Source organism: Danio rerio, chromosome 15, assembly GCF_052040795.2.
Source record: "Danio rerio strain M-AB ecotype USA chromosome 15, GRCz13ab, whole genome shotgun sequence".
NCBI classification, from domain to species: domain Eukaryota; kingdom Metazoa; phylum Chordata; class Actinopteri; order Cypriniformes; family Danionidae; genus Danio; species Danio rerio.
In genome coordinates this window covers 50,199,182-50,224,000 of record NC_141035.1, presented here as the reverse complement: position 1 = coordinate 50,224,000, position 24,819 = coordinate 50,199,182, and the positions used below count along the sequence as shown (strand labels likewise).

General features: G+C 34.5%; 1 protein-coding gene and 1 long non-coding RNA gene across 10 annotated transcripts in view; one reads left to right on the top strand and one right to left on the bottom strand.

Moving 5' to 3' along the window:
* igsf11 (immunoglobulin superfamily member 11) overlaps positions 1 to 24,819 on the bottom strand; it is a 230,107-nt gene that overhangs the window by 32,996 nt on the left and 172,292 nt on the right. For all 9 annotated transcript variants that reach the window (XR_015508188.1, XR_015508184.1, XR_015508181.1 and 6 more), the window contains 1 exon segment: positions 6,391 to 6,554. Coding sequence is in view for 1 of the 9 variants with exons in the window: in NM_001278822.1 (NP_001265751.1) it covers positions 6,391 to 6,554 (164 nt within the window). In the remaining 8 variants the exon portion in view is untranslated.
* Positions 760 to 4,448, top strand: LOC147833799 (uncharacterized). The gene is made up of 3 exons (XR_015510055.1): positions 760 to 1,804; positions 1,854 to 1,936; positions 2,132 to 4,448. It is a non-coding gene; the product is annotated as an uncharacterized LOC147833799 (long non-coding RNA).

The following is a 24,819-nucleotide window of genomic DNA, read 5'->3' as shown; positions in this document are numbered from 1 at the left end:
TTAATCAATATTTATTAAAAGTGCTGTAATTACAATATTAAATATTTGAAAAACTTAACATTCATAAAAATGTCAAAAAAATCTTTTCATTGAAAAATCAGCAAGACGTGATGTTATCTAATTGGCATTTTTCTAATTAACTTCCTTAAAATTCAGTTTCCTTGCATATAATTAAGTCTTGTTAATTATAACTTATACTTGTCTCGCAAGTCTTGTTAGTCTGATAATAATGAATGTGCTGCTTGATTATAATCACATACAGCAGGTGTAAACAAACAATCATTAGAGCAGCCTGTGAAAATAATTATGGCCATTTCCTGGTGCCGTGACCCGGACTTGTCATTTCTCTTGATAATATTTGTTTAAATAATTTTAAATACTTTAATAGAATGTAAACAATACTAAAATAACACTGTTTTACTTTTATTTTCTAAAAAAATAAAAAGAAATAAAGAATATTAAATAAAAAAGAAATAAAATAACAAAAAAAAACAATTTAAAAATAATTACAGCTATTTTCTGGTGTCGTGACTAGTTTCTCTAGATGTTATTTGTTCAAATAATTTTAAATAGTTTAATAGAATGTAAACAAAGATAAAATAACACCGTTTAACATTTATTTCTCTAGAGAAATAAAAATACATAAAGAATATTACAGAAAAAAAGGAAAAAAATAATACAAAAAACAATTATTTAAAAAATAGTTACAGCTATTTTCTGGTGCCGTGACCCGGATTTGTCATTTCTCTTTCTCTTATTGCATTTCATTTGTTCAAATAATTTTAAATACTTTAACAGTTCAGAAAAACTAATAAAATAACAGTTTACTTTTATTTTTCTAAAGAATTACACTAACAAAACATACAACGCACAACAATATTAATACTTTGAAAAAATACAATTTTAAAACGAAAAAAACAAAACAAAAAAAAATGTGTAAGTAATATCAATTAAAAAGTGATTTAATTACATTATTAAACATTTGAAAAACTAAAAATTCATAATAAAACGAATGTAAAAAATTGCATGCTCCTTATCTTGTTAGTCTGATAATAATGAATGTGCTGCTTGATTATAATCACATACAGCAGGCGTAAATTAACAATCATTAGAGCAGCCTGTAAAGATAATTACAGCCATTTTCTGGTGCCGTGACCCAGATTTGTCGTTTCTCTTGATCTTAATTGTTTACTTGGCATTTGTGCAAACAGACTGCAGCAGTAAACATGTGGATGTGTGTGAAGATTGTTTTTGTTGTGTGTGTGTGTGTGTTTGCAGGCCACCGATCCGTGCACAAAGTCAAATAACGGTCGTGTTTAAATAAATCATTGGCTCAGCGCTGCTGATTTCTGCCCTTCTCTTCAGCTTTTTTCAGTCTGTTAATGAACACAGGGAAGGTGCAAAAACTCTACAGGAAGCCCACAGTCACATGCTGTCTTCCGAGAGCCCTGAGATGCAGAAAAATGAATGTACTAAAAGTAGAATCCATGAAATGTGAAAAGCACAGTGTGTCTTCATCAATGCCACGAGCTGTAAAAATAAAATCAATGAAGGAGTCTAATTTGAGCAGAATTATGATTATGATTGGAGCAATCTAGCTCTGTAAAGTCGTACTGTACCACTCAGATGTTGCATAATGGTTGCACTGACATGAGAACAGATGCATGATGGGAGATTTCTGATTTACTTGCATGCAAATGAATGTGTTGACAGGATTTTAAAAATAATGCTAATTAATAACATAACTTTACTCTTCATTATTGTGAGAGAGTGGGCCTCCGCTTGATTTGGTGAGGAAAACTGGGTTTGAGGAGGGGACAACAAAAATGATGGCGTACTCAATAGCACTACAGTGTTTTATTGACTGTGCTGGCAGGTGAAAAACAGTGCACAGTGAAGAATACATATACAAGTGTCCAAAAACCAAAAGAACAAAGTAACAAAGAAACAGCAAAGCAAAAAAATAAAGATTAAAAAATACATACAGATGAAGTCAGAATTATTAGCCTTCCTGTTTAACGGAGAGAAGATTACTTCAACACATTTCTAAACATAATAGTGTTAATAACTCATCTCTAATAACTGATTTATTTTCTCTTTGTCATGTTGACAGTAAATAATATTAGACTAGATATTCTTCAAGACACTTCTATACAGCTTACAGTGACATTTAAAGGCTTCACTAGGCTAATTAGGTTAACTAGGCAGGTTAGGGTAATTAGGCAAGTCATTGTATAATGATGGTTTGTTCTGTAGACTAACAAAAAAATAAAGCTTAACGGGGCTAATAATATTGTCCTTAAAATGATGTTAAAAAAATTAGAAACTGCTTTTATTCTAGCCGAAATAAAACAAACTCCAGAAGAACAAATATTATCAGACATACTGTGAACATTTCCTTGCTTAGTTAACCAGTTAAACTCTGCGGACTTGGAACCGTTACGTGACGTCATCGACTTTCACTGCAAGATTTAAAGGGGCAGCATTGCACCAGACCCCTGTAAGTGGTTTTGTTTGAAAGTGTAGAATCTGTATTTTATGCACATATGCATCACTTTGGATTTTATTCTACTGTACAAAAGTTATTTACACTTAAATACACAGTATTTTGGAGACTCGAGCTGGGTATTGAACATTGGTTCACTTTCATATTTTGTATATGACACATGTGCAAGTTATAGCTCAAATGAAAGCTCTTGCCGGTGCTCATACGGTTCTAGCATTCTTTTTACTGAATTATATTCACATATCAAACAGTTGTCGAATGAATCGCGGTGTTTCCATGACGCAGAAGTGAAAACAATACATTAATGATCAATAAGCAGCCCCAGATAGCACAGTCAGCTGTCATCTCTTACCTTATGCTGTGCGCTTCAGGGTCATTCTCCTCTGTTTTTGAGCTGATGTGCATAAGTAATCCTTTTATATGTCTGACGTGCTCCAAACACAGTGAATTATGTTTGATCAAACAAAAGAATAGTGAAATATGAACACAATGATCGCTCCCTGTGGCTTGTACAGCACCTCTCATCAGTTGGAATACAATAACTTCTGCATAGATTATGGTGGAGACATTTTTCTTTTTTCCTATGATTACAGACATGTGCAGGAACCACCAACATTAATTACAGCACACTAGACCACACACAACCTAAAAGATACACTTTCAAATATGAGTTTATAAAAAAAATACAAAAAGCGCCTCTTTTTTTAGGTGTTGATTATAACACAGACAACATACACAGATATTTTAAACACTTTCAATAATGTTTTATGAAAATTCAAAGGGTTTTCTTTAAAATGAGACCAAATTTTTGCATTTACACCTCTGCATGTGGATTTGGAAAGCTTTTACATTTGGGTAGGCAAAATCCAGGCGGAAATCCCAAAATAGCAGCAGAGTCATTGGTCATTTAGGAAATATTTAAAAAATAAAACAAAAATTCAAAGGGGGACTAATAATTTCAACCATTTATATAAACTTAAACAAGTATCCACAATATACATACAAGGGGGGGGGGGTTTGCTCGAGTACCACGGTAACACTCTCGCTGACTGTCTTGGGGTTTGGCCTCTGCTTTTAAAGGTCAAACTTCCACCTTTTTTGGGACCTACCCCTCTTTAAGTAAGTATCTAGTGAATGTATTTTCATTTATACACATAAACACTTAACACATAATTATCATTTAAACCAATTTAAACCAAAAAATATCATTAAACCAAATCATTAAACACATTGCCCGGTCAGACGCACCACAATGGTTTCACCCTTCCCGCCCGCTCAGGATGGCCCATAGATATTTACATTAGATGTCGCCTAGCCTGTTGTTGTCTATTGGAAGGAGTGCGTCATTAGAGCTGCCATCTTAGTGAAGGGTAGAGCTCCTTTAAAATAAATGCGGGACCAAGGTCGACATGGACTACAAACAGGACAAAACAATGCATGTAGGTGTGTATGAAGACCAGGAATGGAGTTATACTGTGGAAATGCGTTATGAGAGAATGTCTATGAGCTACCGGATCTGTGTGTGTCCCCACGTTGCCAATAGCAGGACAACAAGTGAGTAGCAATGACGGTGGAAGTGTGTGTGTGTGTGTGTGTGTGTGTGTGTGTGTGTGTGTGTGTGTGTGTGTGTGTGTGTGTGTGTGTGTGTGTGCGTGCTGTGTGCTGTTCACTCAGGAGGGACAAAGCTCCACTTTGTCACAATTATACATTTAGCCTTACCAATGTATTCATTTATTCACTTTTCTTCAGCTTAATCCTTTTATTTATCGGTGGAATGAACCGCCAACTATTACAGCATATGCTTTACACAGCGGATGCTTTTCCAGCTGAAACCCAGTACTCAACACTCATACACTACAGCCAATTTAGTACATCAGTTCCCCTATAGCGCATGTGTTTGGACTGTGGGGGAAACCAGCACCAGGAGAAAACCCACGCAAACGGAGGGAGAACATGCAAACTCCACACAGAAACACGAACTGACCCAGCCGGGACTCAAACCAGCGAACTTCTTGATGTGCAGTGCTTTCATTGCAGAAATTGGAAACAAAAATTCACACACACACACACACACACACACACACACACACACACACACACACACACACACACACGCACGCATGCACGCACGCACGCACTCCTACACAATTATAAAAATTTTTATTAAATATTTTTTACATTTTCAACTATTTTATTTTAAAAATATATTACATATATATTTTTATTTTTATTTTTGTATTCAAATATATTATTTTTTAATTTTTTATTTATTATATATTTTATTTTATTTTTTTCAATTTTTATTGTTTTTTTAATTAATTTTTTATTACATTTTTATTATAATTTTTTAATTTTATTATTTTACATTTTTTTATTAGAATTTCTTTTAATGTAATTTTTTTTACTTAATTTGTTTTTATTATTTTTTTATTATTTTTTATAATTGTTAAATTAAATTAAATTAAATTAAAATTAATGTTTCATTGAAGGTCGATTTTAAATATTGCCATTTCATGTTTTTTCCCCTTTTTGCAGTAAAAACTTTGTAAAATAAATGTATCCTCAATTCCATATGGAAGTAGAGTGTAGTGTTTTCCAGAATAATATCAATGTGGCTTTGATGATAAAATTACTATTAACACAAATGAATTTAATTAAACCAAATTAAGTAGTTAATATTGTCAATTCTCATTTTATATGTTCCTATAACTATCATCATTTCAACATTTCAGACAAATATTAAATTATTGATCAATAAAATTATGCTGTTTATTCCTAAATCCCACTAGATTTAATCTATTAATGTACAAATGCAAATGTATATAATATCAGATGCATGTTTTTGCACATTCACATGCTCCTAAGACGTTATTCATCAGATGCAATATGGTTTACGTTGAAACGTATTAATATATAAAGCTTACATTGAGCTGACCTGGTCAATGCAAAGGCTGCAAGCAGATTGAGAATGCATTGGGAAGGTTAATCCTTATAGACATAATCAAGCACTTTCTCAAATTGTCTCCCGCTGAATATTGTTTCACTCCACAAAATTGCCCATGAATGTATGTGTGTTCTGTTCAGTGTGTCTGCATGTGGTCTGCTTTCTCTTTAATTATTATTGCTTTTCAACAAACTTCTAGCTGATCGTGTGTGAAAGTGTCAGAAGGTGGATTTCTCTGCTGAATCATCTGTTGATCTGCATCAATCATCACCAATACTGCAGAAGACCTACTGGAACCAGCATGGACCAAGATTCTCACAGAAATCAGTCAAGTTTGGTGAAAGAGACATCATGGTTTGGGGTTTATTCAGTATGGGGGCGTGCGAGAGATCTGCAGAGTGGATGATCAACATCAACAGCCTGAGGTATCAAGACATTTGTGCTGCCCATTACATTACAAACCACAGGAGAGGGACAATTCTCCAGCAGGATAGCGCTCCTGCTCATACTCCAGCCTCCACATCAAAGCTCCTGAAAGCAAAGAAGGTCAAGCTGCTCCAGGATTGGCCAGCCCAGTCACCAGACATGAACATTATTGAGTATGTCTGGGGTAAGATGGAGGAGGTGTTGAAGATGAACACAAAGAGTCTTGATGAGCTCTGGGATCCTGCTGAAGGCTTTCTTCTTCATTCCAGATGACTTTATTAATCAGTGATTTGAGTCAGTGCAGAGATGTATGGATGCAGTCCTCCAAGCTCATGATGGAGTCAGACACAATATTCATTCTGTCTCCACTGCAGCAGGACTTTATATTCTATACTGGACATTATTGAAGGTTTAGTGATGACACTTTAGTCTGAGCGGAGTCAGACGTTACAGTGAGGGAATGAAGAGTGTGTTTTTATATACTGTCAGTGTGTGTGGTGCTGTGTTTTCTCACCTGCTCCGGCTGGTTGGCGTTGGCTAGCGGTGTGACCATCCATATGATGTAGAGATTATTGAGAGCGGCGCTGGTGCTGAAAGTACAGGGCAAGACAGCCGCCTGACCTCTGGCCACCTGGACACTGCTCTGACTGACCGTCACTTCTAGCGCATACACACACACTGCAGAGAAAACACACACATATACACATAGTCAAATAAATGCATGGAAAAATCAGTCCACACAATGGCAACAGGCTAGAATACACACTCAATTGCATTCAGCATATTCGATGCATTATCAGTTTTGTGGAGAGATTTCACATTATTTGTCCAAATTTTCAGCATTAAAAAAAAAAAAAATATATATATATATTTATTTATTTATTTATTTTTTTTTAAATGCTGAAAATTTGGACAAATAATGTATATACATACATACAGTTAAGGTCAGAATTATTCACCCCCTTTTGATTTTTTTCTTTTTTAAATATTTGCCAAATGATGTTTGACAGAGCAAGGAAATGTTCACAGTATGTCTGATAATATTTTTTCGTCAAGAAAAAGTCTTATTTGTTTTATTTTGGCTAAAATAAAAGCAGTTTTGAATTTTTTAAAAACTATTTTTGGGACAATATTATTAGCTCCTTTAAGCTATTTTTTTCCGTTAATCTACAGAACAAACCATCATTATAGAATAACTTGCCTAATTACCCTAACCTGCCTGCACTTTATTAACCTAGTTAAGTCTTTAAATGTCACTTTAAGCTGTATAGAAGTGTCTTGAAAATATCAAGTAAAATATTATTTACTGTCATCATGGCAAAGATAAAATAAATCATTTATTAGAAATGAGTTATGAAAACTATTATGCTTAGAAATGTGCTGAAACAATCTTCCCTCCATTAAACAGAAATTGGGGAAAAAAAATAAACAGGGGCGCTAATAATTCAGGGTGGCTAATAATTCTGACTCCAACTGTGTGTGTGTGTATATATATATATATATATATATATATATATATATATATATTTTATATTTTGCTATAAAATTTTGCTATAATTTAATTCACTTAATTAAATATACATTTTTGACCTCTGCAATTTTCATAAAGTTAAATCTTGCTGGATAATTTTTTGATACTTGTTAAAAGATGTCGATGGAAATTATGCAAAGTATGCGCACTTATGTGTGTGTGTGTGTGTGTGTGTGTGTGTGAGAAAGAGGGCTACCTTTATAACACAAATGCATATATATATATATATATTATTTACGTATCATTAAACTTTGACGTCTGACATTTAACTGTAACATTCTCTTGCATTATATCACAAGACGTTACACTGTTTAATGATACATTGTTACACTGTTTCGCTTTATATTGTAATATGTTACATTGATACGTTTTTACATTATCTGATGCTATAAGTATTTTCTAGGGATGTAACGGTATCAGAATTTCACTGTACGATAATACCTCGGTATGAATGTCACGGTACGGTATTTATTAAATAATTTACAGGAAAAAAAAAACTAATGAAAAGACTCTAAAAAAGTGCCAAAAGTGTTTATTTATCTTAGCACTGAACATATCAATGACATACAAATCAGCCATCTATCTGTAAGTTTCCAAACAGGAACTTCCATTTTTCAATTTTAATAAAAAAAAAAATATTAAACCATATAAAAAAAAATAAAGTTTCAATTTAGTATTGTTGAAAACTCATCACATTCAACATTAATCACTCACTCACTTAGATACAGATGGGTTTTTAAGGAAAATGATCATATAACTATAATCTGGTGAAAGCTGGGGTCTCTGGGCATTATAATGTCCCCTGCAACAGAAAAAACCCTCTCATTTGGGACTGAGGTTTCTGGGACAGAGAGATGTGATTTAGCCAAGGTTGATTTTGTGCATTGTCTTTCCACCACTTGAGAGGACAAGCCATGAGTGAGATAGAGGTGTCTTTGCGGTACAAGTCAATGTCTGCATCAGTCTGAACAGTGTGCTGTGTTCTGCAGTCCCCATGACTGGTTTTAGTCGTATTCCCCGACTTATATTTCACCACAGTCTGGCAGTGCCTGCATACTGTTTTTGTCTTTGTCTGTCACCTTTTCTCCTTTTTCGTATCTTTTTAGAAAGAAACCGAAATGCTTCCACACATCCAATTTAAAACCCGCTTTAGGTTCGATCATTTCCAGCTCTTTTTCTTCTCCGCTACTAGCAGCACACTCCATTTCCACATTACTGGATCTGCAGTGACAACAGACCGCAAAGGATGATGGCCACGCCTGGGCTGATGGGAATTGTAGTTCCCGCTTCCTCCCGTTCGCTTCATTCGCCTGAGCAAACTTTTCTCAGAAATATAGTTTTATTGAGTCATGCGCCTACGGTAATATTGAAAACAATTACTAATGCGGTGTGACGGTATTTACAATATTATTACATCCCTAGTATTTTCTGATTATTAAAGTAAATTATTATTATTAAAATTATTTTGCGATGTAGTTTCAATACCAGTCGAATGAATAAACACATACAGGCCAGCTGAGTTATTTAAACCCCGCCTCATCCTGTTGTGCTGGTGTGATTAGGTCAAGCACAATCCCCATGTCAAATGATCCACAACCAGGGCTTGTGTTTGCATGAGCTAAACACATTAAACGTCTGAAAGTGGGTTACATCCTCTGAGGACTGCGGCTGTTATCCGAACTCAGACTCATTATCAACCGCAATCAAACAGATGATCCAGAAAGCAGATTTCACCAGGTGTACCGCTGCATATTTAATGCTGTTTGTGGTGCTATTGTTTGCTTTTATAAGGACGTCCTCTTTGATGAGTTTGATTGGATTAATGTGCATGAACAGCACAATGGCTCTAATTAAGAGAGACGAACGCCCTCATGTTTCGCAAGCTTCGTTAACACAATATCACATGATTATCATCCAGCCAATCATGTGGGAGGAAATCAGATGCTCAGCAGCTGCACGAAAGGGACAGTGGCCAGATGGGCTCTAAACTGCACATTATACTCCCAACTCCCCCTGCATAGGTATTCAGCATTATCCATCAGTTACATTTCTATTTCTATTGGTGGAATAAATTTCATGGATCAACAATGCATTATGCTAATCGATGTTTATTTTGCGAATGCAGTCTTTTCAATTAAAATGTCAGTGTTTATTTGGTTACAACAAGGCTCATTATTAGCGTTAGTAAACATCTTAATAGTATTATCAGGAATCCAATCAGCAAATAAAATAATTCAAACTTTTAATGTTGATTTATAAGCGTTTACGACAATATCTGACAATGCATAGTACATTTACTGTACTTACAAAGTTACTGTACACTCACCGGCCACTTTATTAGGTACACCTGTCCAACTGCACGTTAAGGCAAATTTGTAATCAGCCAATCACATGGCAGCAGCTCAATGCATTTCGGCATGTAGACATGGTCAAGACGATCTGCTGCAGCTCACAGCGAGCATCAGAATGGGGAAGAAAGGGGATTTCAGTGACTCTGAACGTGGCATGGTTGTTGGAGCCAGACTGGCTAATCTGAGAAACTTTCAGAAATTTCAGAAACTGCTGATCTACTGGGATTTTCACGCACAACCATCTCTGATTTTTACAGAAAACAGTCCGACAAAGAGGAAATATGCAGTGAGCGGCAGTTCTGTGGGCGCAAATGCCTTGTTGATGAGGTCAGAGGTCAGAGGAGAATGGCCAGACTGGTTCCAGCTAAAAGAAAGGCAACAGTAACTCAAATAAGCACTCGTTACAACCGAGGTATGGAGCAAAATCTCTGAGGAATTTTTCCAGTACCTTGTTGAATCGATGCCATGAAGGATTAAGGTTGTTCTGAAGGCAAAAGGGGTCCAGCATGGTACTAGTAAGGTGTACCTAATAAAGTGGCCGATGATTTATAAGTGTATATTACAGCATGATTAATAACTAGGGTAAATTAATCTGTTAATATTACTTTAGACTGTTGATGTAGATTTAGAAGTGCTTATTAAAATAACTGTAACAATGTTTACGAAGTTAACATATATTGCATATAAACTGTAAATGTACTAGATTGTCTGAAGGTCAGGCTGAGTGCACTGCAGTGTAAACTGAAATTGATTCTAAATGAATTTCACAGATGCTAATTGTCTCCAAGTTAAGTGGATGCAAAAATGATTCATCCATGCACACGAGTACATTCTCAGTGTTGTTTTCCCATTGAGGCGGATCGTGTTGTAATCCTGTTTAACACACAGTAGCGTGCAAAGCCCTTCAGAATACAGTATTCTCTCTAGTCCGTCACAAAGACCGATAAACTACAAACATGCACATTATTTATTCTGTACAGCTAGTGCACTTCAAAGGCTTTTCGAGCTGCATGTGGTTTTGTATGCAGCATGCAATGATGTTAGAAATGCAGATTCTGTTCATAGTTCAGAGAGACTAAATGTGCATAACATTAATGGAAATAAAGAAACTGTACACAGAAAAGTGCATGAAGATAAGTTTTGTAGTTCCATAATATATGCATTAAGAAAATATGAATACAGAAACTAACTAAACTAAAAAAAAAAAAACATTGAGTCAATGCAAAAAAATGTGCAACCAGAAAATGCACAAACAGAAAAGCAAACAAAACAGCACATAAATATGTGCATGTAAAAATGGAAAGAGAAAATGGATATTTTAACAAAAAATGCACAGAAAATGTGCATCAAGACCACGTGGATACAGATTATATGCACATACCAAAAATTAACCTACAACATTTACATAAAGAAAATGTGAAGAAAGAAAATATGCATCTAGCAAATATGCATGTACACAAACAATGAGCACAGAAAATGTGCATACAAAAAAAACGAACACAAAAAATGCATAAACAGAAAATATGCATCTAGAAAATATGCATGCATAAACAAACTAAAACAAAATTGCAGATACGAAAAATACGCATCTAGGATAATGTGCATACAGAAAATGAGCATAAGAGAAATACGCATTTAGAAAATATGAATATTTACAGAAACAAAACACAAAAAATGCAAAGACAGAAAATATGCAACTTGAAAAAAGTGCATAGAGAAAATGAGCACAGAAAATATGCATATATACAAAAAATTTACAAAGAAAATGCACGTGCTGAAAAATATGAATATAAAAAAATAAGAATGTATACAAAACATAGGCACAGAAAACACATACAAAAAATACACGTGTAGAAAATAGGAATAGATCAAACATGAGCACAGTAAATAAGCATCCAAAAATAAGCATGTATACAAAAAATGAGCACAGAAAAATACACATACAGAAAATACGCATCTAGAAAAAAATGCATGCAAAAACTGAGTTCAAAGAAAATGCATCTAGAAAACATGCATACAGGTATATACAAAAAATGAGCACAGAAAATATGCATCTAGAGAATATGGATATACTGTATACAAGATATTTGCACAGAAAATATTTACAAAAAAACAAAGAAAACGCACGTGCTGAAATTATGCATATAAAAATATGAATGTATACAAAAAAATAGCACAGAAAAAACACATTAAGAAAATGTGCATACATACAAAAAACAAGCACAGAAATGCAGATACAAAAAACACACGTATAGAAAATGATTGAATAAAAAAATAGCACAGAAAATATGCATCTGGAAAACATGCATGCATACAAAAAACTGAGCACAGAAAATACTGTAGGCAACTAAAATTATGTATACATAGAATAAAAAAGCACAGGAAATACTAGGGGTGTCAAAATTAATCGTTTCTTCGGTGCACCGTGATGCAGACGCGGACAATTCTTTTTTGAACAACCGTTTTTGTTAAGGGTGTGACCAATCAGAGAGCTGTAAGAGAACTAGACAAGGATCAGAAATTGAGCTGGATGTTTATATTTGTTTATATTATTTGCTAAATGCTCGTGTTGTTTAAAGGTACGGTTTATATTTCTGACTGTTTGTATTAAATGACAAAATTGTATTACAAATAGTATATAAATATAAATATATTCATACATTTTAATAAAAGAACTGCTGCTGTGAAGAAAATATAAAACTGTGTATGGAAAGCACCGTCAATGCACCGTGATGCACCGAAATATCCAATTGAACCGAATCGATGGCATGATAATCGTAACCGAACCGAACCGTGAGACTAGTGTAGGTTCACAGCTCTAGGAAATACACATACTAAAAGTATGCATCTAGAAAAAAAGTGCATACAAAAAATAAGAACTACACACACACACACACACACACACACACACACACACACACACACACACACACACACACACACACACACACACACACACACACACACACACACACAAATATTTCCCAAATAATGTTTAACGGAGCAAGGAATTGTTCACAGTATGTCTGATAATATTTTATCTTCTGGAGAAAGTTTTATTTGTTTTATTTCGGCTACAATAAAAACAGTTTTAAAATTGTAAACACAATTTTAAGTCCAGAATTATTCACCCCCTGTTTATTTTTTCCCCAATTTTCTGTTAAATGTAGAGCAGATTTGTTCAACACATGTCTAAACATAATAGTGTTAATAACTCATCTCTAATAACTGATTTATTTTCTCTTTGTCATGTTGACAGTAAATAATATTAGACTAGATATTCTTCAAGACACTTCTATACAGCTTACAGTGACATTTAAAGGCTTAACTAGGGTAATAAGGTTAACTAGGCAGGTTAGGGTAATTAGGCAAGTTATTGTATAATGATGGTTTGTTCTGTAGACTATCGTAAAATAAAATAAAATAAAATAAATAAATAGCTTAAAGGGGCTAATAATTTTGTCCCAAAAATGGATTTAAAAAAATTAAAAACTTCTTTTAAAGTATATAAAACAAATAAGACCTTCTTCAGAAGAAAAATAAAAAATAAATAAATTATATATATATATATATATATATATATATATATATATATATATATATATATATATATATATATATATATATATATATATATATAATTAACACAGAAAATACATATACAGAATATTTGCATCTAGAAAAAAAATTGCATACAAAAATTATAGAAATATAAAAACTCCAAGAGTTCAGTCAAAACAGGGTGAATCTGCCTTCAGCTACTAACAGCACCCCTCGCTACTGGAATCAGCTTCCAGAAATGATCAGATGTGCTCCAACATTAGGCACATTCACATCAGGACTGAACACACATCTGATGAGCCGTGCCTTTGCTGAATGAGCACTGTGCTACGACACACAGACCACACTATAATATCTTTCTCTTCCTTTTCATTCTTTTATAACCTGTTTTCACACGTTTAATCTGTTTTTAATCACGTTTATTATTTGTTTTCATTTTCTTACACTTGTCTCTTTTTTTCCTGTTTATGTAAAGCACTTTGAATTGTGCTATATAAATAAACCTGCCCTGCCCTGCCTTGCACAAAAACGGCACAGACAATACACATCTAGAGAATATGCATATACACAAACAACGAGCACAGAAAATGCAGACACGGAAAATATGCATCTAATAAAAGTGCATACAGTCAAGTGCACACAAGATAAACTCCAAACGCATTCCTCTCCATATACAGCCATGGAGATGTTCATCTTTCACCAGTGTCCAAACACACTGACAAAACTACAGCATTGTGCAGAGAGTGTGTGTTTCCCGAGACAAACACAATGCGTCTCTCGCCGGGTAAAAGAGCGCTCTGACAGCGTCTGTATTTATGGAGAGGAGCTGTCGCCATCGCTCGTCTTTAATTGGGAAAGTCACCTCTCCGGGCCCTCAGGCGCTGCAGGTGTTTGAGCTGCACTCCTTTACTCTACAAATGTCAACATTTGTGTTTATTAATGCAGGAGAGCTCAACCCCAGAGACGAGAGGAGGAGGAGGATCTGCTTCTCACTCCTTCACTCGCTCTCCTTACTCTTTACTTTAATGCACAAATGTGTTACACTCAATAATCGGAGGCTTTTAGAAGCACTGTGAACAACACAAGCATATGTTTACATTATATATACTATAAGAATGAATTAAAATAGTTAAATATGAAGACAATAAATGAGAATGCATACAATATGATATATTTAATATAGAGTTCATAAGGATTTACACAGTAATTAAGTGTATTATGAACTGTGTTTTACTGTAGAACAGTTATGCAGCATGTTACTGTATTTTAAAGTTGCATTGTGCAAATTATTGTACATTTTATATTCAAGTCTGTGCATATATATATATATATATATATATATATATATATATATATATATATATATATATATATATATATATATATATATATATGTGTGTGTGTGTGTGTGTGTGTATATATTGCTTGATAAATGGTGCTGTACATGTAAATATAGTATTTTCATTCATATTATTTACATTTACATATAAGTTACTGTAAATTCTACAGCAAATTGTTAACTTAGTTATTACTTACAATTACACAATTAGTGATTATACAACATTATTACATGCAAAAATACAAAACTGGTCTATTACATACCATTTAAAATCAAAATGAATATAAATACAATGAAATGTGAATGAACTATACATAGGGAGGGGATAGAAAGAAAGACTAAATGTATATTAAATAATAAAATAAATACATAAATAAATGGCAAAACAAAAAGATTAAGTAAGAGGTAAAGCAAACAGAATGCACAATTGTTTAAATAAAAGTTAAATTAATAAAATTAATGCAAAAATGTGTTACAGTGAATATCCGGGGGCTTTCAGAAGCACTGTGAACCACACAACACACACACACACACTCGTATGTATTAATTAAATATTACATAAGAATGAATTGAAATATCATAAAAAAAACACATATAATGTGAATTAAAATAAATATAGATAAATTCATAATTCATTACATAAAAATAAGACACATAATACTTAAAATCAAAATTAATTTAAATGAAATAAATCTAACCCTAACCGTAACCTGTATAACAGAATAAGATATAAAGGATTAGTATGAATAAAATAACAAAATAAACAAAATTACATATAAGTAAAAGGCAAAAAAAGGTTAAATAGGAGTCGGATTAAACAGAATGCAAATTTGTTTAAATAAAATATGAATTAATGCACAAAAATGAATGCACAAATGTGTTGCGGTGAACAATCAGAGGCTTTTAGAAGCACTGTGAACAACACAACACACAAAATCATATGCATACATTTAATATAATATAACAATGAATCAAAATAGAATTAAAATAATATTATAAAGAGACTAAAATACATAGAATGTAAACTGTAATAATCAGATGTAAATCAGAGATCATATAAATAAGATGAATTAATAATAAATCACATGAAAAATGTAAAATACATGATATTTAAAAAAATCTAAATAAATATAAAATATGTAAATAAACTGTAAAATAATTGAAATAATAATAAATATATAGACAATAATTATATTTTTAAAAAAATACTTTAAATGCCAAAGTGCATTAATAAAATATGAAATGATAGTTGCAGATAAATTAGAAATAACACAATAAACAATAATAAATTAATATAAATTAATCTAAAAAATATATACATTTATATATATATATATATATATATATATATATATATATATATATAAAATGTCAAATATGATCATAACATTCATTCATTCATTTTCTTTCGGTTTAGTCTCTGTTTTATTAGGGGTCACCACAGCAGAATGAACCGCCAACTATTCCAGCATATGTTTTACACAGCAGATGCCCTTCCAGCTGCAACCCATTACTGGAAAACACCCATTCACACTTATTTACACACACACACACACACACACTCACACACACACACACACACACACTCATACACTACGGCCAATTTAGTTCATCAATCCCCCTATAGCGCATGTGTTTGGACTGTGGGGGAAACCGAAGCACCCGGAGGAAACCCACAACAACATAGGGAGAACATGCAACTCCGCTGAGACTCGAACCAGCAACCTACTTGTTGTGAGGCCACAGTGCTAACCACTGAGTCACCATGCCGCTATATAAACAACATTAATATTAATCATTATAATAAGTTATAATGAAAATTGCTAAATAATGTGTGTGTGTGTGTGTGTGTGTGTGTGTGTGTGTGTGTGTGTTTGGCTTGAGATAATGTCTTTTTCTCCATGAATAATGTACCATGACACACACTTTATTAATGTGACGTCGCATTTAAAACTAAAGAGGAGAGATTACAGCAGAAATCCACTCACATGAGGAGAATTACATTCATCTGCACAGGATAATGGAGATCTGTGACATGAAGGAATTATACATTGCTAATTAATTTGTTTTTGCATAACGCGCACACACACACGCACACGCACACACACACACACACACACACACACACACACACACACACACACACACACACACACACACACCCCTTCATCATGGGAATAAACGAGAGGAAGGAAACCACCGAGAGCTTCACTGAAAAAAAAAAACCAAACACACATTAATATTTCACCAACAAACAAACTGACTCTGCCTTGGGTCACACACACACACATGCAAATGTGCACATTCACTCACACTCGACACAGACACACGCGCACACACACACACACACACACACACACACACACACACACACACACACACACACACACACACACACACAAACAGATATTCACTCTTTCTCTTCTCTTATTCTCACACACACACACACACACACACACACACACACACACACACACACACACACACACACACACACACACACACACACACACACACAGACACACACACACACACACTCTCATGCGCAGAGAGTGGCTTAGTCCCTTCATTCATCAGGGGTCGCCACAGCGGAATGAACTGCTAACTATTCCAGCATATGTTTTACACAGCGGATGCCCTTCCAGCCCATACACTCACATATTCACACACACACACACTCACTCATACACTACGACCAATGTAGTTGATCAGTTCCCCTATAGCGCATGTGTTTGGACTGTGGGGGAAACCGGAGCATCTGGAGGAAACCCAAGCCAACACGAGGAGAACATGCAAACTCCACACAGAAACGCCAACTGACTAGAACCAGCTGAGGCCACTGAGCTGCAGTGCCGCCACATGTGCTGATCAGTATTTCTAATATCAGTTCATATCAGTTCAGTCATTCTGTTCAAACCCGCTGCACCTTTAATCAAAGCTCTGAAATAAACAGCAGTGTGAGGAAGTGAGGATATAAATAAAACAGCAGCACTCTGTGTGTGTGTGTGTGTGTGTGTGTGTGTGTGTGAGAGAGATTTACAACACGTCACGTCTGTCAGAAACTGACTGTAAATATCACCTTTTTTTTAAACCTTTAAACAACTAATGTACAGACAGAACCAAGCAGAGCTCATGCAAGGAAAAAATAAAATAAAATAAAATAAAAATAAGATGAAATTGAATCAAGTTAAATAGATAAATAAAACAAAACAAAACAAAACAAAACAAAACAAAATAAAACAAACTAAGTTTAATGAATTAAAACAAAGTTAAATAAGATGAAATAAAATACAATAAAATAAATTAAATCAAACAAAATAAGATGAAATAAAATAAAATAAAGTAAAATAAAATAAAATAATAAAATAAAACAAAATAAAATAAATTAAAACAAAATAAAATAAGATGAAATAAAACAAAATAAATCAAAATAAAAAAAGATGAAATAAAAAAGAAAATAAGATGAAATAAAATAAAATAAATTAAAACAAAATTAAACAAACAAAAAATAAAATAAATAAAATAAAACCAAAAAAAATTAACTAAAATAGAGTTAATTAGATAAATACAACAAAATAAAATAAAATAAAATGAAATAAAACAAAACAAAATAAAACAAAACACAATAAAACAAAATAAATGTAATAAATTAAAACAAAATTAAATAAGATGAAATAAAATAAAATAAATTAAATTAAACAAAATAAAACAAAATAAATTTAATAAACTACAACAAAATTAAATAAGATGAAAAAAAATAAAATAAATAAAACAAAATAAAACAAAATAAGATGAAATAAAATAAAATAAAGTAAAATAAAATAAAACAATAAAATAAAGCAAAACAAAAAAATATAAATTAAAACAAAATTAAATAAATAAATTAACTAAATAAAATAAGATAAAATAAAACAAAATAAAATAAGATGAAATAAAAAAGATAAAATAAAACAAAATAAAACAAAAAAAGATTAAATAAAATAAAATAAACAAAAACAAATAAACAAAAACAAAATAAAATATAAAAATAAAATAAAACAAAAAAGATTAACTAAAATAGAGTTAATTAGAAAAATACAACAAACTAAAACAAAACAAAACAAAATAAAATCAGATGAAATAAAAAAGCAAATAAAATAAATAATATAAAATAAGATAAAATGACTTTACAGAACATGATAAAATAAATAATATATAAATTATTATATAATATATGCATATACAAATATTTTAATAATAAGTATTTAAATGAAGGAAAATAAAATAAAAATGATTCACAAAACATTCACCATTGGTCAGTCGAACAGAAAGCCACACCCAAAACACATTCCACTGGCCAAATCAGAAACGGCATTTTAAAGGGGACCTATTATGCAAAATCCACTTTTATAAGTGGTTTAAACCCAGTTGTGTGTCAGCAGTGTGTGAATATCTCCAGCCTCTAATAGAATAAATGTATTAATGTTATTTATTACAGTTAGACTTGAACAAAACAGTTTCGAAACACTTTGATGACATTCTCACTTTGTACGTGTCATCAGAGGGGGAAAAGCCCCGCCCGCTAGTGCCCATCTCTTCATCTCATTAGCATAAACAGCAGCCCTGAGTGAGAAGCAGCCGTCTGTCCATTAGCCATTAGAGTGTTTGAGCTGCTGAAGATGATGTCAGCATAGACTAAGAGGATTATAGATGTGGAGTTTGAGATGGACATGGACAGGAGCGACATAGACTGACAGAAGCATGAACACACACTCACACTGAAGCACACATGCACACCTGACCAGCACTCACAACACACACAGCTGTTTTACATCTGCCACTAAGATGATGCACAGGCGTCTGTAGCTCCGCCCATGTCTAAAAAGAGCACAATCTCATTAGCATTTAAAGCGACAGTCACCAGAACACCACAATTAGGATCAAAACCTGAAAGGGTCAGTTTCAGAGAGCTAGAGAGCATTATCTGTGTGCTATTTTAGGCTCAAACTGAAACACATGCACTCTAGGGACATCAGAGACGCATTTTACATCTTGCCATAATATGTTCCCTTTAATATCTGCATTAATGGAGAAAATAAGTGAGCCTGGACAACTCCTGCTCCCTACTGAGGGTCTCTGGCATTAATGTAGTGCTCGTAGTAAGACGCCACCTGGCCACTGTGTGTCATGAGGAGCAACAAGCACTGGTCAAAACTAACAGGACAACATGAATAACAGCATTAAAATGACACACACCAACGGCTGCGTCTTAAAGCAAGTGAGCTGCCTTAATAGGCGCCGTTTGGACACTTCACACTAATCCTGTTTAATCTCATTAAACTGAAAAACATGCTCAGGTTTCAAGATTTCACACTTAAAGAGCTTTCAAAGGGAGATTCATATAGTGAACGCACACACACACACACACACAAATACACACACATACACACACATACACACACACACACACACACACACACACACATAAACACATAAACACACACACACACACACACACACACACACACACACACACACACACACACAAATACACACACGCAAACACACACACACACACACACACACACACACACACACACACACACACACACACACACACACACAGACACACAAACATTCACACAAATATATATACATACATACGCACACACACCCACACGCACGCAAACAAACAAACACATACACACACATAAATACATAGACAAATAGATACGAACACAAACGCACACATAATTCACACACATACTGTATATATATATAGATATACACCCACACAAAAGAAAAACGCACAGGCACACAAATAAACACACACATACAGTACACACACATACAAACATACACAAAAAACACACATGCACGCACACACTCAAACATATACACCAACACACATACATAAACCCACACACACCAAAAAACACACATGCATGCACACCCATACACACACACACACACACACACAAAACACACATGCACGCACACAATTATATACACACATAAACACACAAATGCACACAAATGCACACACATGCACGCACACACACACACACACAAGCATATACAAACACACATACACAAAAACACACATGCGTGCACAACCATACACACACACACACACACACACACACACACACACACACACACACACACACAAAACACACATGCACGCACACAATTATATACACACAAACGCACACATACATACACACACACACACACACGCGCACACACACACACACACACACACACACACACACACACACACACACACACCCGCACACACACATACACACACCCATACACACACACACACACAAAACACACATGCACGCACACAATTATATACACACATAAACACACAAATGCGCACACACACACACACACACACACACACACACAAACATACATACACACACACACACACACACACACACACACACTCGCTCACTCCTTTAATCAGCCTTTAGGCTCAATAGTCAAGCTCGCGCTCCTGTTGACGTCATCAATCTGGCAACCTGCACTTGTGTGTGTTTTGAACCAGGGGTGCAATACCTAGCTCAACCACTGGGTGTCGAACTTACACACTGCACCTTCAAATCACAGGAATAAAGAACATTTCGACCATTCCTAAATAGATAAAGTTAAGGCTTTTAACATTTCTCTACTGCATCTGTGATCAAATATGCACAACACTTTCAAACAATCCTACTGACCTTAACTCCTAGAACAGTACAGTATATTTTAATATTTGCTCATGCACACTTCACATGCAATATTTCAAACATGCCTATGATGCCAAAACCGTTGTCTATGTCATAATGAAAGGTGAAGTACTCTGCTACAGCAACGCTTTGGACTGAATTCCACTTCAGCAGAAACAGACTCAAAGGCTATTCTTACACCTTTCCTACAGTCAGCTGAAGTTACACCTCTGATGAAAACAGCTGCTGATCTGGGATCAGTTTAACGCTCTCAGACCAGCGTTTAACACAGTGACATTAAAGACTCGGGATTAGTGCTCATCAATCAGTGTGTGCTTGGTGCATCCCGGAGGACAGGGGAAATCTCCAGTGACGGCTCTTTATTATCTCAACTGTGTCTCTAAGAAAGAAATGAGATTAAACAGAGAGCAAACAGAGATAAAAGCGTTTGTCTGTCCTCTAAAAATAAAATAATGTAAAAAAAAGGTGGTGATGTACTCACTGATAACTGATATTCACTGATATTTCAGTGTTTTTCCCTTACATGGATATTATTTTGTAATGAGCAGGACAAATTTAGCTGCATCAGGTCATTGGTAGATGTGTTTCCATGCAAAAATGTGCATTAATTTATGTGCAAAACTGGAATATTGCATTAAATATTTGCAAAAAAAAAAGCGATAACGCGCATTAAATAGTTGGATGGAAACACATCTAGCTTCTACTAAAAAATAAAGTGTCGGCTCTGAATTGCTTTAACGTGTCGGCACGTTTTCTAATATTTTACCAGCTGCTAATCGACACCAATGCAATCAAAGTAAATAATTTGCATAATCTCGACCCATTCACGACATATAAACACTTTAAAATGGACAGACCAATTAGAGCCTGCTGATCTACATTGATGCAAAGTAACTAATTTGCATAATCACCACCGACTTATAACAAACACTCTGAAATGGGTGTTTCTTTACAGACTTGGTTCAGCTGATCGATATCAAAGTAACTAATTTGCATAGTCTCCGCCCACTCACAGCATATGAACCATCTAAAATAGGCGTTTCTTAACAGAATTCAGCTGACCAATCAGCCTGTAGATGAACACCAATGCAAAGTAACTAATTACCATAATCTCCGCCCATTTATAACATACAAACACTCTGAAATGGATATTTCTTTACAGACTTGGCTCAGCTGACCAATCAGAGCCTGCTGATCAACACCAATGCAAAGTAACTAATTTGCATAATCTCCACCCACTTATAACAAAGAACAATCTAAAATGGGCGTTTCTTTACAGACTTGATTTAGCTGACCAATCAGAACCTGCCAATCGACGTCAATACAAAGAAACTAATTTGCATAATCCCCACCCACTTATAACATACAAATATTCTTAAACGGGTTCTTTACAGACTTGGTTCAGCTGAAGAGCCGAATGACATCAATGCAGATTAACTAATTTGCATAATATCAGCTTACAACATACGAACACTGAAATGGGCCTTTCTTTACATACTCGATTAAGCCGACCAATTAGAGCCTGCTGATTGACGTCAATGCAAATTAACTAATTTGCATAATCTCCGCCCACTTACAACATAAATGGACGTTTCTTTAAAAACGTGGTTCAGCTGACCAATTACAGCCTGCCGATTGATATCAAAGTAACTAATTTGCATAGTTTCCACCCACTTACAACATATGAACACTCTGAAATAGAAAATTCTCGAACAGAATTAATTCAGCTGACCAATCAGCTTGCAGATCAACATCAATGTAAATTCACTCATTTGCATAATATCCGCCCACTCACAAAAAAAACAATCTGAAATGGACGTTTCCTAACAGACTTGTTTCAGCTGACCAATGCGAGCCTGACGATTAACATCAGTGCAAATTAACTAATTTGCATAATCTCTGCCAGTTTACAACATATGAACACTGTAAAATGGACGTTTCTTTACAGACTTGGTTCAGCTGACCAATCAGAGCCTGCGCCTGCTGATCGACGTCAATGCAAATTAACTAATTTGCATAATCTCCACCCACTCACAACTTAACTGCTGTTTCTTTACAGAATTAGTTCAGATGACCAATCAGAGCCTGCCAAACGACATCAATGTAAATGAACTAATCTGCATAATATTCGCCCACTTACAACATACAAACACTCTGAAATGGATGTTTTTTAACAGACATAGTTCAGCTGACCAATCAGAGCCTGCCAATTAATGTCTACGCAAAGTAATTATTTTACATAATCTCCGCCCACCTACAAGATCAAGAACATTCTGAAATAGGTGCCTCTTTACAGACTTGATTCAGCTGACCAATTAGAACCTGCCAATCGACGTCACTGCAAAGTAACTGATTTGCATAATCTCTGCCCACTTACAACTTATGAACATTCTGAAATGGGCGTTTCCTAACAGACTTGAATCAGCTGACCAATTCGAGCCTGCCGATTGACATCAATGCAAAGTAACTAATTTGCATAATTTCTGCCAGTTTACAACATACGGACACTCTCATTTGCATAATCTCCACTTACTTACAACAGACAAACAATTTGAAATGGGTGTTTCTTTACAGACTTGGCTTAATCTGTCCAATCAGAGCAGAGTTGGCTTAGGTGTCTTATACTATGCCCTCAAGCCAATGGTACTATGGTCGTTCAGCCACAACTTACACTGTTATTTGCGAAACACACTCCTGATCGGCCAACTTTACATCTCATATTCTTGCAGCAGCACATCTATTCTAATGTTTATTAATGGTGAAGTGTGTGTGAGATCTGTAAAAGTGGGTCAGAATGTGTGTGTGTGTATGCAGGATTTCAATGCCAAAAATGCTTTTCTTACTTGTCTAAAAATGCTTCTTTAAGGATTCAAGAGTTTTTAGATGTCTGGACTAGAAACATAATGAAAAATAAAGAGCAGAAGAGCACTTGTTTGCAGTGTGGACCAAACGCTGGGCTCATGGTGTGAAGTGAGTTCAGACCTGCAGGTAGTTCCCGTTATCTGGCACGTCGGCTGCGTGTTTGGCCTCCGTCCCGGGGTGTTTGGCCGGGCAGCCATATTGTGAGGATAAAAATACGCGCGCAGTCGTTTTCACACTGATAAGAAGCTTCCCTGAGCTTTGAGGAGGACTGAGATCTCCTGCTGGACGAGACCCACTGACACTCATTCACTCAATCACTCTGCAAAACACTCTGAACTGGCTGTATCTTTACAGACTTGGTCCAGCTGACCAATGAGAGCAGAGCTGGCTTAAGTGTCTTATACTTTATTGGAGTTCAGCCACAATTAGATTTGATTTATTTGGGAAACTCATCCCTGATCAACTCTAAATTTACTTTATACCTCATATTTTTTTATTTTAGTCTGAATATCTAAATTACTTAAATCAAAAAGCTTTTTCTAGGCAGGCAATGATAGGGTCATGTTTTCAGAAATAATGA